This window comes from Macaca thibetana, chromosome 14 (assembly GCF_024542745.1).
Source record: "Macaca thibetana thibetana isolate TM-01 chromosome 14, ASM2454274v1, whole genome shotgun sequence".
NCBI classification, from domain to species: domain Eukaryota; kingdom Metazoa; phylum Chordata; class Mammalia; order Primates; family Cercopithecidae; genus Macaca; species Macaca thibetana.
The window spans coordinates 78,779,116-78,796,086 of NC_065591.1; the positions used below are offsets into that span (position 1 = coordinate 78,779,116).

A 16,971-nucleotide genomic window follows, 5' to 3' on the forward strand; every position below is an offset into this window, starting at 1 on the left:
CGTGAGCCACCGCGCCCGGCCAGAAACCAGATTTCTGAAGCCTGGACAACTAACGTGTACTTTTTCCCACAACTTCTCTGTTTTCTAAATTTCTAAAAATCATCCAGCCTCAACAACCCAAACATAACCAATGTTAACACTTTAAAAATTTTCCTTTCAGTTTTTTATTACCCCAATGATTTTTTTTTTGCAGGATTATAATCACCCTGTATATGCAAATTCTTATTACTGTGGAATAAACATTTTCTCTATCATTACATATGCTTTACATTTTTTAACGACTGCAAGAAAAATTTCTTCCAATATACCAACCACCTTCCTGCAGCTTCTTGTCACCCTCCAAGCATTAAACGTGCCTTCAACTCTTGAGGATAAGAAAGAACTCAAGCCAACCCAACCACTCCTTCATGCATGACCTCTAAAACCCTGCGGGACGCCGTGAGGAGGGGCTATTCGGCAGAAAAAGGTACGGTAGTGTTTCATTTAATAACACCCCAAAAATAGTGGGGAGAGGGAAGGTCCGTGAGGGATGGTCTCCTTATCTCTCCCTCCAAGTCTTAGCTGCAGCTGGCTCCCTCCCACTTGCCGACCGAGCACTGGCGGCCAGAATCCTTGGCAGAGATAACCCTCAGCTCCACTGGGGTTAGGGGTCTGGCCAGACATGGGTGGGCAAGGAAGAAAAACGGAAGGGCGGGGTGTAAGAGTGGGTTCTTTCCCAGGCCAGATGACTTACACAACGTTTTGGCTTCCAGTCCCTGAGAAAGTGGGGGTGGGGATGGAAATCAGTTTTCCAGGAGAGCTGTCTCCTTCAGGCTAGGATGATCAACTTGGCATGGGCTCTGCAAAGTTAGTTTGGAGCGTCCCTCCCCAAGGGGTCCTGCCAGGGGTGGGGGTGGGGGCGCCCACCTGCAGCTGGCTGGAGCAGCCGTACTGGATGAGCGGTGTGAAAGTTGTCAGCTGCAGCTCGGCGTCCGTCTGAAGCTCGTGCCCCACCAGGTTGGGCATCTTGGTCACGTTGTAGCCGAGGTTCTGGCACATGGAGATGCGGATGGGGTCGCAGCGCCGCTCCTCCTCGTCCCCGAAGCCCCGCGCCGGCCCCAGGAGCAGCAGCAACTGCAGCAGCAACCCCAGACTGAGACCGACGCCCCCGGGCGCCCCCGGGACGCTCGGCCCTGCGCCCCGCCAGGCCATGGCCAGCGTCGGGGGCAGCAGCGGCAGCGGCGGGGGCTGCTCTGGCAGACACCCCCAGTTTGCACGGGGGCGCCGGCTGCCCGCGCTGCTCCCAGCTCCCGGGAAGGGAGTGTGATGCGGCGATGAGGGGGCAGCGGCCGGCTCTCCAGAAGCTGCGCGCGACCGTGTGGGATTAGACGTCCCGGGCCGAGGCCGAGAGACAGGCTGCGAGGGTCATGGCTGCAGGCGGCGAGCCCACAAGCCGGCGCCGGCCGCGTCCGCTCGGCGTCTCCGCGAGGCCAGCCAGCAGCCAGCGCTGCGCAGCTCTCACCGCCTGAGCCCTGCGCGGCGCTGGAGGCTCGCGGCGCGGCGGCGGGGCGGGACGGACAGGGCGCGGCTCCAATGGCCGGGCGCGGTGGGCAGCAAGGGGCGAGGCGGCGGGGCGGGGCCGCTCTCCCGCTGGAGGGGTCAGGCCCCCGCCCTCCAGCCCCCTCCTCCGGCCGCTCCTCCCTCCCTCCCTCCCTGAGCGCCCCGCCCCGCCTGCTTCCCGGCTCCTGCTTTCCTCCCACCCGGATCTAGGCGCGCAGGGGCCAGGCGGGGACTGAGCCCAGTGGCTCCAGCCGCGCCGTCCTGCCGCCTCCTCCCCCAGGTGAGAAGTGCGCCCTGTTCCGTCTGCCCCCTTTTCTTCCCGTCTCCTTTCAGCTGTAACCTAGGCCCGTGGCCACCTCCCCGTCAGGCAGAGGAACGTACACAAAGAACACGGGATTTGGATTTACACCGATTGTGGCTTTCAGTCCCGGCTGTGTGACCTTGAGCAAATTGCTCAGCCTCTCGGCGTCAGTCTCCTCCTCTCTAAAGTCACTTGGGAGGATTAGAGATAAAGCGTAGAAGGCTTAGCGCGGTGCCTGGTACTGCGCGAGCCCACAGCTATTTTTCACTCCCGACTAGAGGCGATCCGGGCCCGGCCTCTCCCCGCCCCCAGACTCGCCCGACCTGCGCCGGGAGCCGCCCACCTCCAGCCGCCAGAGGGGAGGCGCCCCGGAGCTGCGAAGCTGCAGACCAGCCGATGGTCTCGCGCTCCGATTTCCTCACCGTATGAAATGAAATTCCACAGGGGGATTCGAAAGGAAATGAGACCGGGACTCTCCGTGCTTCTCGGCCCGCCGCCCTTCCTGTCTCGGGGACACGGTTTCTAAATAAGGTTGGGAGGGTGAGAGGGCGGGAGGGGAGAGGCTTGACCTATGACTGGGGACGAGGAAGGCGCACAACCACCGTGACTCCTCTCTCCCGGCCTCCCGGGCACCCCCTCCCCACCAGCCTGCACCCCTTTTTTTCCTTACTATTCTTCTGCCTCGGTTCCTAGGGATTTGGGGATCATGCGACCCAGGTTTGAACCCAACTTTCCTGTCTCATTACCAGCCCCCCCGCGGCTTTGTGCTGGGCCACCCTCTCTCTGCTTTCCAGTCGGCCGGTAAAACTCCCAGCAGGTGGATTCCTCAGCCATTCACTTGTTGCTTGACTATGTTCAAGCTATGGTGCCTCTCTGAGCCTCAAAGTGGCCAGCTGTGAAGTAGGGAAATTCATATCCACCTCACACAGTTGTTCTAAGAGTTCAGTGAGATAATGCCTGTAAATCATTTAGCGGTGTCTGACACATAATGAATGCTGAAGAACTTGATGATTGGTGTGTATGTGTGTGTGTTTCCAAAACACTAGGGGAGATCAATTCTGGGACAGCCTCCTGCTTTCCAGCCTGGTGCTAAAGACAGCTCTAACAGCCCCAGACTGAGGATCTGGGTAAAAGACTTTTCACCCTCTTCCTGAGATCTTTTTGTCCAACACTTACCACTGTTTTCCTGGAACTGTTTTATGCATGTTTTTATCCTCCCATTTCAACCAAATTCTGTGGCATATGGCAGAGGCTAGGTGCAAGTTGGAAGAATGTCTGTGCCACTCATATGACACTCATATTCTGTCTTGTATTTTTAGTCGTCTTATATTGGCAACGAGACTTGACTGAGGGCAAAAATGGAATCAACTTTTTTTTTGGTATTTGGCTTTGTGCCTAGAACTGTGTTGGACACGGAGAAGCTGCATTGTCTCCAGTCAGCATCATAAACTCCCAATGAAGGAGGTTCCGTTAGCCCCTTATAGAGATTAGGAAACTGAGGCTAGAACCAAAGTAATAGAAAATGACAAGACCAACCAAACCAGGGCACAGAAGAGGCTCTTCAAAGATGGAAGGCAGGGCTATTTTCCCAGAAAAAATTCCCAGCTGGAAATCAATATACTCAGCAATAGGATTGAATCTCTGTGTGCCTGTGCTGAGTAATGCATGAAACCCTTGGCCTACAGAGATGAATAAACGATCAAATGAACAGATCAAATGATCTATTAATCATTTGGGTTACAGAGATGAATACATAATCAGATGAATAGATCAAATGAATAGATAATCCTCATCCTTTAGGACCTCACGGGAGGAGATAAAGGATTAACAAACAACAATAACTTAGTGTGCTAGTGCACAGATAGAGAATTATGGGTGAACTGAAGGTAGAAGTGGCTGAGTCTGGAGGGCTACTCAAAGGGGGATGACCTGCAAGATTTGTAGCTACTCAACAAAGTGAAGTTAGTATGCAATTGGCCCTTCTCATTGGGAAGAGAGGTGGTGGTGGGGTGTGCTTTGTGCTGAAGATATACTTACATGGTTTATTAAACAGTGAGGTCACGGAGGAGGACCTGTCCCTCATACAGGGCCTGGCACACAAGGAACATCATTTGTGCTGGGTGAAGGAATACTGTTTTCAAATCAATAACCACTCATATAGAACTCTTACTTTCAGACACTGTGTTACATGCCTAACATTCTTTATTTATTTCTCACAACTTGCAAAAACTGATGCTCTGAGAGGCCAAGCAGTTTGCCCAGGATTACACAGTAAGTCGTGGAGAAGAACTCGTGCGTGTCTGCCTGGCCCTAAATTCTGTGTGCATGGTACTGCTCTTGCAGAGGAAACTGCTTCACGCCCAGCCTAATCCATAAAGATGACCCTTTTGTGATCTGGACCTCTTATTCCTAGACCTGGCATCCTGCCTCAGCTTGCTTGAAGCAACTGTCTCCTTTGAGAACACATGAAGAAGCCCCTTCCCTATCAGAAGCCTTTTCTGTCAACAGCTTTTGTTTCTAGTGGTGGGACTCATCACCAGTATTTTCCAAAAAAGAAAGCTAGGGGAATCACATTTCAGTCTGAATGTGGAAAGGCAACAAAGACCATAACTTAGAGCTAAATCGGAATGGCCCGGAGTCCCTCAGCCTCCCTCTGCTGGAGTGGTTTACACAGTCCACAATCTGCCCCTGGTGACAGGCATGGCATGTTTGTCTTTGTTACGGAAAACACTTCCCAAGGGAGTCCCAGGCAGAGGGATATCCACCCTGTGACATGCACAGCATTTCTGAGAGGAAAATATAGTGACACCTGAATAAAGTGCAGGCCATGGGCCCCTGCTAACTCTGGCTTGAGTGCCTGGGCAGTTTCCTTGGTCCAGCCTCTGAGCAGTAAAGATTCAACTGCTTTGGAGCTGCAGCAAACATGACTTCAACAGGCTCTTGGGCAGTTGGAGGGCTCTCCATTTGTATCTAATAAGAGGCTGGGTTCTTATTAACTCCGGTGATGTGTTAATTTTTCAACCTGACGTTTTCTGCTCTAATAGATTCTTGTAATGGTTAGTAAATTAAAGGCCGCATGGAAGACTAACATTTAGGTTAAAATGCATCACCTAAGGGGGTGGAAGCCATAAACATCCTTTCCCTCCTACGGGAAAATCTCTCATTTGCAGCTCTTTGCTAACCCAATTAAGTGCTGAAGTAGTTACCCTAGAGCCTGCTTTTTATTTCCTATGAAACAATCCAACTAATCCATATTCAGTAGCTTCCAAGAAAAGTCTTATTCCAACCACTCATGAAGAAACCAGCTTCTTTGAATCTAGGTAGAACATTTAGAACTCACAAAGAGCTGTCTTGATGGAAAATGCAAGAAAGTGGTTCATTATTATCCTGCCTGGTTTTTGAGGGAAATAATTCACTGGGACTAAAACCCCATAAGTATTGGGAATTTACTGTGGAACAACAGAAGCAAAGGAAGATGCCATGACACATTCCATCCGTTTATAAATAGGGTGTTACATCTCCCCCTGCACCCAAACTAGTTATAAAACAAAAATGCGCCTACTGAGTAAGGTGGAAGGGAACACTGATCTTACTTCGAGCTGAGGAATCAAAGTTCCCAAGAGATTAACACCTATTAAGTGGCAGAGCCAAACTCCCTTCTTAGTCCATTGCACCACTAGCTAGCAAAGAAGAAATGTCACCACAGAGCTCTTGCATTTCAAGGAATAGAAGCTCAAAATTTTTCCTCCTACCCATAAATTTAGCAAGCATTAAATGGTACATCAGACATCCTTATTTATTGGTGGTGATAACACAAAGATGAACAACTAAAAACCTCCATGGAAGGCAAAAAATAATGCAAACACACTTTTACATCCATAGCCTCATTTCATTTCAGTGAAATTGATCAGTCAAGCTATTAACAAATGTTTAGTGATGGGTTATTGTGGACATGTTACTGAGCTGGGTACTAGAGAGTATGCAGACCTGTTAAAGGTGGTTTCTGCCTTCAAGGAGCTTACAGTCACATTGGGGGAGATTAAGACATGAGACCAAGGGTGAAACAAGTTTTTTATGGTTAAGTGCATTTTGTTGAGCTCTCTTCTTTCCTGTTTCCCCTTGTTGTTGTACATAAGGTTCTGTATTATAAAGTTATTGGGTGGTTTTGTTTTTGTCTCTCACTCTCCTCTGAAGTCAGAGACTGTGTCTTTTTCACTACTGTGCTCCTAAACAACATAGAACAATATTGCCTGAGTCACAGAAGGCAGTCCGTAGTTATTTGTTTAATACATAAATGAATGGTTCTGGCTATAAGTGATCGGATTATTCAGAAAAAGAGAGCCTGCATTATGAGCCGGGTATAGGCAACCATCAAAATACTACCTAAGTGGTTCCAGAATGACGGTTAAGTCAAGATTATAAACCACTCCTGCAAGTCAGGCATGGTTCACGCTTTCAGGTTTCTTTTCAAGTCAGATGTTTTGCCAATTATTTATCTTCCTTTTTATTTGACAGTGTCTCTATTCTTAAATATTTTACAGTAGACAAATATCTTTCTTTTTTTCTTTGAGATAGGGTCTCACTCTTTCGCCCAGGCTGGAGTGCAGTGGTGTGATCGTGGCTCACAACCTCTGCTTTCAGGGCTCAAGTGATCCTCCAGCCTCATCCTCCTGGGTAGCTGGGACCACAGGTGTGAGCCAACATGCTGTGCTAATTTTAATATTTTTTTGTAGAGGCAGGTTTCGCTATATTACCCAGGCTGGTCTTAAACCCTTGAGCTCAAAGTGATCCACCCACCTTGGCTTCCCAAATGCTGGGATTACAGGTATAAACCACTGCATCTGGCCTAAAAAAAACCTTGACAAAAATTGTTTTTCAATTCAGAAGCAAATGTGTTTCTCTATTTCGTGAATCAGCCTAAGACTGTTTTGTTGTTGTTTTTTTTTTCTGTGAGATGGAGTCTCGCTCTGTTGCCCAGACTGGAGTACAGTAGCACAATCTCGGCTCACTGCAACCTCCGCCTCCCAGGTTCATGCCATTCTCCTCCCTCAGCCTCCCAAGTAGCTGGGGCTACAGGCGCCCACCACCACACCTGGCTAATTTGTTATATTTTTAGTAGAGATGGGGTTTCCACCATGTTAGCCAGGATGGAGCCTAAGACATTTTTTAAATCACTGTTTACTACTGTAGCTAGTCAACCACTCATCTCATTATTGTCAGCTGAAGCCATTAGGAATCATATATGCCATGAAACAGTTGGTAAAAGCCGGGGTCTCAAGCCAAGGCATTTTAAGTCAAGGAATTACCTGTAATTGATAAATTTGTAGAAAAATTAGAATGTAAGCTTAGCTTTGAAGGATGGGTAATTTTCCAAGAAACCTTGGGAAGCATGGAAAGGAAGGCACTTTTAATAATATTCTCATAGACACCGCTCATTAATTAATGGAGATGAGAAATGAATATGAATGAAAATGATGCTAAATAATGACCAAAGGGTGAACTAGCTACCACATATTGTGTATAAGCATGAACTAGACGAGATAAAGTCCCAGATGATGGTTTTAAAACATGGCCTCAAATTCTTTGACTCTTCTCCTGTTGAAAGATGGAATTTATGTTCTCTCCCCTTGAATCAGGGAGGGTTTGTAACTTCTTCAACCAATAGAGTATGCTGTAAGTGCTAGTACATGACTTCCAAAGCTGCATCATGAAAGGTCATGCAATTTCTACTTTGTTTGCTGGAAAACTCACTTTGGAGCTCTGAGCAACCTTGTAAATAGTTCAGCTACTCTAAGACTGCCATGCAGGAGAGGCTACATGCAGGTTCTTCATTAGTCCCAGATGAGCCTTTCCTTCAGCCATCCCAAGCCAGGTGCCCAAAATGTGAGGAAAGAAGCCATCTTTAAAGTGGATTCTCTGGCCCCTGCTATTCCTAACCTCTACTGTTGGTGTCATCCCAACATCCTTGCTGTGCCTTTTCCCAATTCCTAACACATAAAATCCTTGATGATAATTGTTTTATTCCTATAGGTTTAGGTTGGTTTGTTGGTTAGCAACAAATAACCAGGACAGAATTAAATAGCAAGATATCAAAGGAGAGTGTGACTCAGCTAGGAAAAGAATGATTATTACCTAAAGATGAATAAAGGGACTTTATAGTCTCTCTTGGGGAGAGGGATAGCATATTTTCAGTTGAATGAGGGACAATTGTGTATTGTGAAGGGAAAGCCTATTTTGCTATTGTCTTTATTTGGAAGTTAAGTGTGGTTAAAAGAAGTGTGTATGCATCCCAGGCTGACAAGGAGTAGACTCCACTAGTTTCGTATTATGTTAATCTAGCTAAGCTGAAATGAACTTTCCCAGAATCTCCTTCCTACATGGTTCTAGATTAGGGTAAGCTACAAGAAAAATTAACACAAGATTGGGGAGGTAGATGTGAAGCAGCATTTTTATGCTCTGAAAGTCAGTGCTGGGTACCAGGCACCATGGTGGCTCATGCACACTGTTACTAATCTGCTGGCTCACCTGCTGGCATGGGGTAGCACCCGGGCCTGCAGTTCCTCCAACTCCTGATGATCTCCTTTATTTTCTCTGAGTCCTGGGCTAGGTGCTTGAGTAGTTCTGTTGCTGAGGACTCCAGCTTCTGCAGGTCACCTGCATTATCAAGCTTAGAGGTGGTTAAAGACAGACATGAGATCTAGTTTGTCCCCGTGGGTTCCACTTTGCCCCTGATTTCCCAAACTTCACACCTAGCTTTCCTTTTTGTAAAGGAGTAGTGCTGCAATAAACATACATGTGCAGGTATCTTTATGGTAGAATGATTTATAATCCTTTGGGTATATACCCAGTAATGGGATGGCTGGGTCAAATGGTATTTCTAGTTCTAGATCCTTGAGGAATCGCCACACTGTCTTACACAATGGTTAACTAATTTACACTCCCACCAACAGTGTAAAAGTGTTCCTATTTCTCCACATTGTCTCCAGCATCTGTTGTTTCCTGACTTTTTAATGATCCCCATTCTAACTGGTGTGACATGGTATCTAATTGTGGTTTTGATTTGCATTTCTCTGATGACGAGCATTTTTTCATATGTCTGTTGACTGCATAAATGTCTTCTTTTGAGAAGTGTCTGTTCATATCCTTTGTCCACTTTTTGATGGGGTTGTTTGTTTTTTCTTGTAAATTTAAGTTCTTTGTAGATTCTGGATATTAGTCCTTTGTCAGATGGACAGAGTGTGAAAATTTTCTCCCATTCTGTAGGTTGCCTGTTCACTCTGATTATAGTTTCTTTTGCTGTGCAGAAGCTCTTTAGTTAATTAGATCCCATTTGTGTATTTTGGCTTTTGTTGCCATTGCTTTTGTGTTTTAGTCATGAAATCTTTGCCCATGCCTATGTCCTGAATGGTATTGCCTAAGTTTTCTCCTAGGGATTTTATGGTTTTAGGTCTTACATTTAAGTTTTAATCCATTCTGAGTTAATTTTTGTATATGGTGTAAGGAAGGGATCCAGTTTCAGCTTTCTACATATGGCTAGCCAGTTTTCCCAGCACCATTTATTAAATAGGGAATGCTTTCCCCATTGCTTGTTTTTGTCAGGTTTGTCAAAGACCAGATGGTTGTAGATGTGTGGTGTCATTTCTGAGGCCTCTGTTCTGTTCTGTTGGTCTATATATCTGTGTTGGTACCAGTACCATGCTGTGTTGGTTACTATAGCCTTGTAGTATAGTTTGAAGTCAGGTAGCGTCGTGCCTCAGCTTTGTTCTTTTTGCTTAGGATTGTCTTGGCTATGTGGGCTCTTTTTTGGTTCCATATGAACTTTAAAGTAGTTTTTTTCCAGTTCTGTGAAGAAAGTCATTGGTAGCTCGATGGGGATGGCATTGAATCTACAAATTACCTTGGGCAGTATGGCCGTTTTCATGATATTGATTCTTCCTATCCATGAGCATAGAATGTTCTTCCATTTGTTTGTGTCCTCTTTTATTTCGTTGAGCAGTGGTTAGTAGTTATCCTTGAAGAGGTCCTTCACATCTCTTGTAAGTTGGATTCCTATGTATTTTATTCTCTTTGTAATAATTGTGAATGGGAGTTCACTCATGATTTGACTGTTTGTTCTTGGTGTATAGGAATGCTTGTGATTTTTGCACATTGATTTTGTATCCTGAGACTTTGCTGAAGTTGCTTATGAGCTGAAGGAGATTTTGGGCCGAGACAATGGGGTTTTCTAAATATACAATCATGTCGTCTGCAAACAGAGTCAATTTGACTTCCTCTTTTCCTAATTGAATATCCTGTATTTCTTTCTCTTGCCTGATTGCCCTGGCCAGAAGTTCCAATACTATGTTGAATAGGAGTGGTGAGAGAGAGCATCCTTGTCTTGTACTGGTTTTCAAAGGGAATGCTTCTAGTTTTTGCCCATTCAGTATGATATTGGCTGTGGGTTTGCCATAAATAGCTCTCATTATTTTGAGATACATTCCATCAACACCTAGTTTATTGAGAGTTTTTAGCATGAAAGGCTGTTGGATTTTGTCGAAGGCCTTTTCTGCATCTATTGAGATAACAATGTGGTTTTTGTCGTTGGTTCTGTTTATTTGATGGATTACGTTTATTGATTTGCATATGTTGAACCAGCCTTGCATCCCAGGGATGAAGCTGACTTGATCGTGGTGGATAAGCTTTTTGATGCTGCTAGATTCAGTTCACCAGTATTTTATTGAGGGTTTTCACAATGATGTTCATCAAGGATATTGGTCTCAAATTTTCTCTTTTTGTTGTTTCTCTACCGGGTTTTGGTATCACTGGCCACATAAAATGAGCTAGGGAGGATTCCCTCTTTTTCTATTGATTGGAATAGTTTCAGAAGGAATGATACCAGCTCCTCTTTGTACCTCTGGTAGAATTTGGGTGTGAATCCGTCTGTTCCTGGACTTTTTTTGGTTGGCAGGCTATTAATTATTGCCTGAATTACAGAACCTGTTACTGGTCTATTCAGATATTCAGATTCTTCCTGGTTTAGTCTTGGGAGGGTGTATGTGTCCAAGAATTTATCCATTTCTTCTAGATTTTCTAGTTTATTTGCATAGAGGTGTTGATAGTATTCTCTAATGGTAGTTTGTATTTCTGTGGGATCGGTGGTGATACCCCCTTTATCATTTTGCATTGTGTCTATTTGATTCTGCTCTTTTCTTCTTTATTAGTCTAGCTAGCAGTCTATCTATTTAGTTGATCTTTTCAAAAAACCAGCTCCTGGATTCATTGATTTTTTGAAGGATTTTTTTATGTCTCTATCTCCTTCAGTTCTGCTCTGATCTTAGTTATTTTTCGTCTTCTGCTAGTTTTTGAATTTATTTGCTCTTGCTTCTCCTGTTCTTTAAATTGTGATGTTAGGGTGTCAATTTTAGATCTTTCCTGCTTTTGCTTGTGAAAATTTAGTGCTATAAATTTCCCTCTACACACTGCTTTAAATGTGTCCCAGAGATTCTGGTACGTTGTGTCTTTGTTATCATTGGTTTCAAAGAACAACTTTATTTATGCCTTCATTTCGTTATGTACCCAGTAGTCATTCAGGGGCAGGTTGTTCAGTTTCCATGTAGTTGTGCGATTTTGAGTGAGTTTCTTAAACCTGAGTTCTAATTTGATTGCACTGTGGTCTGAGAGACAGTTTCTTGTGATTTCTGTTCTTTTACATTTGCCGAGGAGTGTTTTACTTCCAATTATATGGTCAATTTTAGAATCAGTGTGATGTGGTGCTGAGAATAATGTATATTCTGTTGATTTGGGGTGGAGAGTTCTGTAGATGTCTATTAAGTCCACTTGGTCCAGAGCTGAGTTCCAATCCTGGATATCCTTGTTAATTTTCTGTCTTGTTGATGTGTCTAATATTGACAGTGGAGTGTTAAAGTCTCCCATTATTATTGTGTGGAAGTCTAAGTCTCTTTGTAGGTCTCTAAGAACTTGCTTTATGAATCTGGGTGCTCCTACATTGGGTCTGTATATATTTAGAATAGTTAGCTCTTCTTGTCGAATTGATCCCTTTATCATTATGTAATGGCCTTCTTTGTCTCTTTTGATCTTTGTTGGTTTAAAGTCTGTTGGTTTAAAGTTGGTTTATCAGAGACCAGGATTGCAAACCTGCATTTTTTTGTTTTCCATTTGCTTGGTAGATCTTCCTCTATCCATTTATTTTGAGCCTATGTGTGTCTTTGCCCGTGGATGAGTTACCTGAATACAACACATCGATGGGTCTTGACTTTTTATCCAATTTGCCAGTCTGTGTCTTGTAATTGGGGCATTTAGCCCATTTACATTTAAGGTTAATATTGTTATGTGTGAATTTGATCCTGTCATTATGATGCTAGCTGGTTATTTCACCCATTAATGGATGCAGTTTCTTTATAGTGTTGATGATCTTTACAATTTGGCATCTTTTTGCAGTGCCTGGTACCGGTTGTTGCTTTCCATGTTGAGTGCTTCCTTCAGGATCTCTTGTGAGGCAGGCTTGGTGGTGACACAATCTCTCAGCATTTGCTTGTCTGTAAAGGGTTTTATTTCTTCTTCACTTATGAAGCTTAGTTTGACTGGATATGAAATTCTGGGTTGAAAATTCTTTCCTTTAAGAATGTTGAATATTGGCCCCCACTCTCTTCTGGCTTGTAGGGTTTCTGCCAAGAGATCTACTGTTAGGCTGATGGGCTTCCCTTTGTGGGTAACCCGACCTTTTTCTCTGACTGCCCTTAACATTTTTTCCTTCATTTCAACCTTGGTGAATCTGACAATTATGTGTCTTGGGGTTGCTCTTCTCAAGGAGTATCTTTGTAGTGGTCTCTGTATTTCCTGAATTTGAATGTTGGCCTGTCTTGCTACGTTGGGGAAGTTCTCCTGGATAATATCCTGAAGAGTGTTTTCTAACTTGGTTCCATTCTCCCCGTCACTTTCAGGTACACCAGTCATACGTAGATTTGGTCTTTTCACATAACCCCATGTTTCTTGGAGGCTTTGTTCATTTCTTTTCACTCTTTTTTCTCTAATCTTGTCTTCTCGCTTTATTTCATTAATTTGATCTTCAATCACTGATATCCTTTCTTCCACTTGATCGAATCAGCTATTGAAGCTTGTGTATGCTTCATGAAGTTCTCGTACTATGGTTTTCAGCTCCATCAGGTCATTTAAGCTCTTCTCTTCACTGGTTATTCTAGCTAGCCATTCGTCTAATCTTTTTTCAAGATTTTTAGCTTACTTACGATGGGTTAGAACATGCTCCTTTAGCTCAGAGAAGTTTGTTATTACCGACCTTCTGAAGCCTACTTCTGTCAACTTGTCACACTCATTCTCCGTCCAGTTTTGTTCCCTTGCTGGCAAGGAGTTGTGTTCCTTTGGAGGAGAAGAGGCGTTCTGGTGTTTGAAATTGTCAGCCTTTCTGGTCTGTTTTCTCCCCATCTTTGTGGTTTTATTTACCTTTGGTCTTTGATGTTGGTGACCTATGGATGGGGTTTTGGTGTGGATGTCCTTTTTGTTGATGTTGATGCTATTCCTTTCTGTTTGTTAGTTTTCCTTCTGACAGGCCCCTCAGCTGCATGTCTGTTGGATTTTGCTGGAGGTCCACTCCAGACCCTGTTTGCAGGGGTATCACCAGAGGAGGCTGTAGAACAGCAAATACTGCTGCCTGTTCCTTCCTCTGGAAGCTTCATCCTGGAGGGCACTCGCCTATATAAGGTGTCTGTCAGCCCCTACTGGGAGATATCTCCCTGTCAGGCTACATGGGGGTCAGGGACCCACTTGAGGAGGCAGTCTTTCCATTATTGGAGCTGGAATGCTGTGCTGGGAGAACCACTGCTCTCTTCAGCGCTGTCAGGCAGAGACGTTTAGGTCTCTAGAAGCTATCTGCTGCCATGCTGCCATTTGTTCAGATATGCCCTGCCCCCAGAGGTAGAATCTAGAGAGGCAGTAGGCCTTGATGAGATGCAGTGGGCTCTGCCCAGTTCGAGCTTCCCTGCCGCTTTGTTTATACTGTGAGCATAGAACCACCTACTCAAGCCTCATCAAGGGTGGACCTCCCCCCACCAAGCTCCAGCATCCCAGGTTGATCTCAGACAGCTGCGCTAGCAGCGAGCAAGACTCGTGGGCGTGGGACCCACCAAGCCAGGCACAGGAGGGAATCTCCTGGTCTGCCAGTTGTGAAGACCATGGGAAAAGCATAGTATTTGGGCAGGAGCATACCGTTCCTCCAGGTACAGTCACTCACAGCTTCCCTTGGCTACCACAGGGAAATCACCCGATCCCTTGCACTTCCTGGGTGAGGGGATGTCCCACCCTACTTTAGCTCACCCTCCATGGGCCGCACCCACTGTCCAACCATTCCTAATGCGATGAACCAGGTACCTCAGTTGGAAATGCAGAAATCACCCGTCTTCTGCGTCGATCTTGCTGGGAGCTGTAGACAGGAGCTATTCCTATTCCGCCATCTTGGAAGCAACCCCCCCTCAGTGAATATTTCTTAAATGAATAAATCGATACAGTACCTACTGTTAATCTCCCCATTTTGCAGATAAGGAAACAGAGTATCTGATAAATTGAGAAACTTGTCTGAGGTCCCACAATAAATGGCCGAGTTGATATTCCAACACAAGTCTGTCTGACTCTACAGCCTGTGCTTTTAATCATTATGCATGCTACCTTAGACAGCTTCATTGCATCCTTAGTTTTTCTCTGTAAAATGTATTAGGGTATATTAGCATTGCAAGGACATTTGATAATCAGCTAGTTCCTTGCCTAGTCATTATAGTAAGTTTAATCAGTTAACAACTATTGATTGAGTTTTTATAGTATGCATTGCCAACTGAAATTCCTCCCCAAAATAGGGTAGACATTAAGGATCACTCATTTATCACATCCTGAAAATTTCCAGATGCCTAAATTTTTATCTGATTTTCCTTTAGTAGCCCTTCAGGAGTTCAAGACCAACCTGGCCAACGTGGCAAAACCCCATCTCTACTAAAAAATACAAAAATTAGCTGAGTGTGGTAGCACACACCAGTAATTCTAGCTACTTGGTAGATTGAGGCAGGAGAATTGCTTGAATGTGGGAAGTGGAGATTGCAGTGAGCCAAGATCACACCACTGCACTCCAGCATGGGCAACAGAGTGAGACTCTTGTCTCAAAAAAAAAAAAAAAGAAAACAATTTTCACACCAATGTAAAGAAACAATAGCAGCTGATAGTATCCATTAGACTATCAGAGACCTGGAAGGAATGTTCCAGATCATCTGTTACTGAACACCGCTTAATAGATAAAGCAGTTGAGACCCAGTGAATGGAAATGACTTATCTAATCCAGGGTTAAAACTAGAGGTCCCTTACCCTATTACCAGGACCCTTCCCACCATATCTAACTCTGTTTTTCCTCCACCTACCTTCTCCAGAAACTAGGATTTCTGTGGAAACCAGGTTTTGGGGTAAATAGCAGCAAACCCGTCAATCAGACCTGAGACTTCAGACTGCATACACCAGGAGCTAGGTCATAGGTTGCTCTGTATAATCCAGCCCTTTCCTGTTCTCTATATTACTGCTGCACGTTGTCATTTGCTGACTAAGAATGAATAAACATTCCTTGCCTGCCTGTCCTTCAGAGTGGCCAATCACTCCTCTCCCTCTGCCATGCCATTTCTCCTTCCTCCTTTTCAAAACATTTGTGTTCAGGAAGGCATTGTGTTGAATGACTTTCTCATTTCTGCCCCTGTGATGCTGTTTAAGCCTTCCTTGAGGGGCAAGCTAATGAGGTCTGAATTATACCATCCACATGAGACCACCAGAGGCTGTGTGGCTCATAGAATGTCAGAAGTGGAAGATAACTTAGAGACCCAAAGGTCCACCTCATCGCCCCATCTTGAAGATAAATGAAGACAGCAAGAGAAAGGGAAATATTAATTGGCTGTCCAGGTTGATATTGCTAGCTAGATGCAGAGCATGGCTAGAACCCAGGCCTTCTGACTTCCCGGTTCAGTACTTACTATTAATACATTACACTGAAGCCTTGGCACTTAGAAGACAAGGGATATAATGAGCCCCCAGGAAAGGATGTTGACCAATTGATAATAATTTCCAGCAAGGAAATGAAGAAATTATGTTTCCTTCTTAGAGGAATTCCCCACCATAGTAACCTTCTCCAGGAAAAACAAAAGCAAAAACAAAATTTCTTTATCATCCAAGGGGCTTCGTGAAAATTAAAGAGATAACTATATGAAGAACTATAACTGTGTGAACTATATAACTTACCACTGGGCTTGGAAAATACTGTTAGATTTCTTTTCCCTCCAGCTTTATTGAGGTGTTTTTGACAAATAAAAATTATATATATTTATGATATACAACATGATGTTTTGATGCAGTTATATGCCATGAAATGATTACCACAATAAACCTAATGTACATTTCCATCACACCTCACATAGTTACCTTTTGTGTAGGTCTGTGGTGAGAACATTGAAGATCAAATCTCTTAGCAAAATACAATACATTATTATTAACTATAATCATCACAGTATACATTAGATCTCCAAAACTTATTCATTCTGCATAACTGAAACGTTGTACCCTTTGACCAGCATCCTCCCATTTCCCTAATCCCTCAGTCCATGGCAACCACCACTCTACTCTCTGTTTCTATGAGTTTGAGTTTTTTAGATGCTACGTATAGAGATTATGCATTATTTGTCCTTCTGTGTCTGGCTTATTTCACTTAGCATAATGTCCTCCAGATTCATACATGTTGTCACAAATGATAGAATTTTCTTTTTTTATAAGACCGAATAATATTCCTGTGTGTGTGCGTGTGTGTGTGTGTATGTGAAATTTTCTTTATCCTTTCATCTGTCACTGATGGTAGTTTGATTCCATACGTTTGCTACTGTGAATAGTGCTGCAGTGAAGAAAGGGGTAGAGATATCAGAGATCCTGATTCCTTTTCCTTTGGATAGGTACCCAGATGTGGGCTTGTTGTAGCATATTATAGTTCTGTTTTTAATTTTTTGAGGATATACTGATTTCCTTTCTTCGGTTATTATTTTGCACAATAGCTCTACCAGTTTACATTCCCACCAACAGTGGACAGGGTTTTCTCCACATCCTTACCA

The 16,971-nt window shown here is 44.2% G+C and overlaps 3 protein-coding genes across 6 annotated transcripts in view; 1 reads left to right on the forward strand and 2 right to left on the reverse strand.

The window, feature by feature from the left end:
- FZD4 (frizzled class receptor 4) overlaps positions 1-2,345 on the reverse strand; it is a 46,610-nt gene extending 44,265 nt beyond the window's left edge. The window contains exons 1-2 of one of the 3 annotated variants that reach the window (XM_050755849.1): positions 2,263-2,345; positions 907-1,113 (exon numbers count right to left, since the gene is read on the reverse strand). In XM_050755849.1, coding sequence (XP_050611806.1) covers positions 907-1,038 — 132 coding nt within the window. In that variant the 5' untranslated portion in view covers positions 1,039-1,113; positions 2,263-2,345. Of the gene's footprint in view, positions 1-906; positions 1,500-2,262 lie in introns of those variants that run through there. The other 2 variants (XM_050755848.1, XM_050755847.1) reach the window with 2 other exon arrangements.
- The window catches only part of ME3 (malic enzyme 3), a 1,085,505-nt gene that overhangs the window by 485,982 nt on the left and 582,552 nt on the right, over positions 1-16,971 (reverse strand). The window lies entirely within an intron of this gene.
- TMEM135 (transmembrane protein 135) overlaps positions 1,735-16,971 on the forward strand; it is a 356,382-nt gene continuing 341,145 nt past the window's right edge. Inside the window, exon 1 of one of the 2 annotated variants that reach the window (XM_050755863.1) lies at positions 1,735-1,819. The gene's annotated coding sequence lies outside the window, so the exon portion shown is untranslated. The remainder of the gene's footprint in view (positions 1,820-16,971) is intronic. The other variant, XM_050755860.1, reaches the window with a different exon arrangement.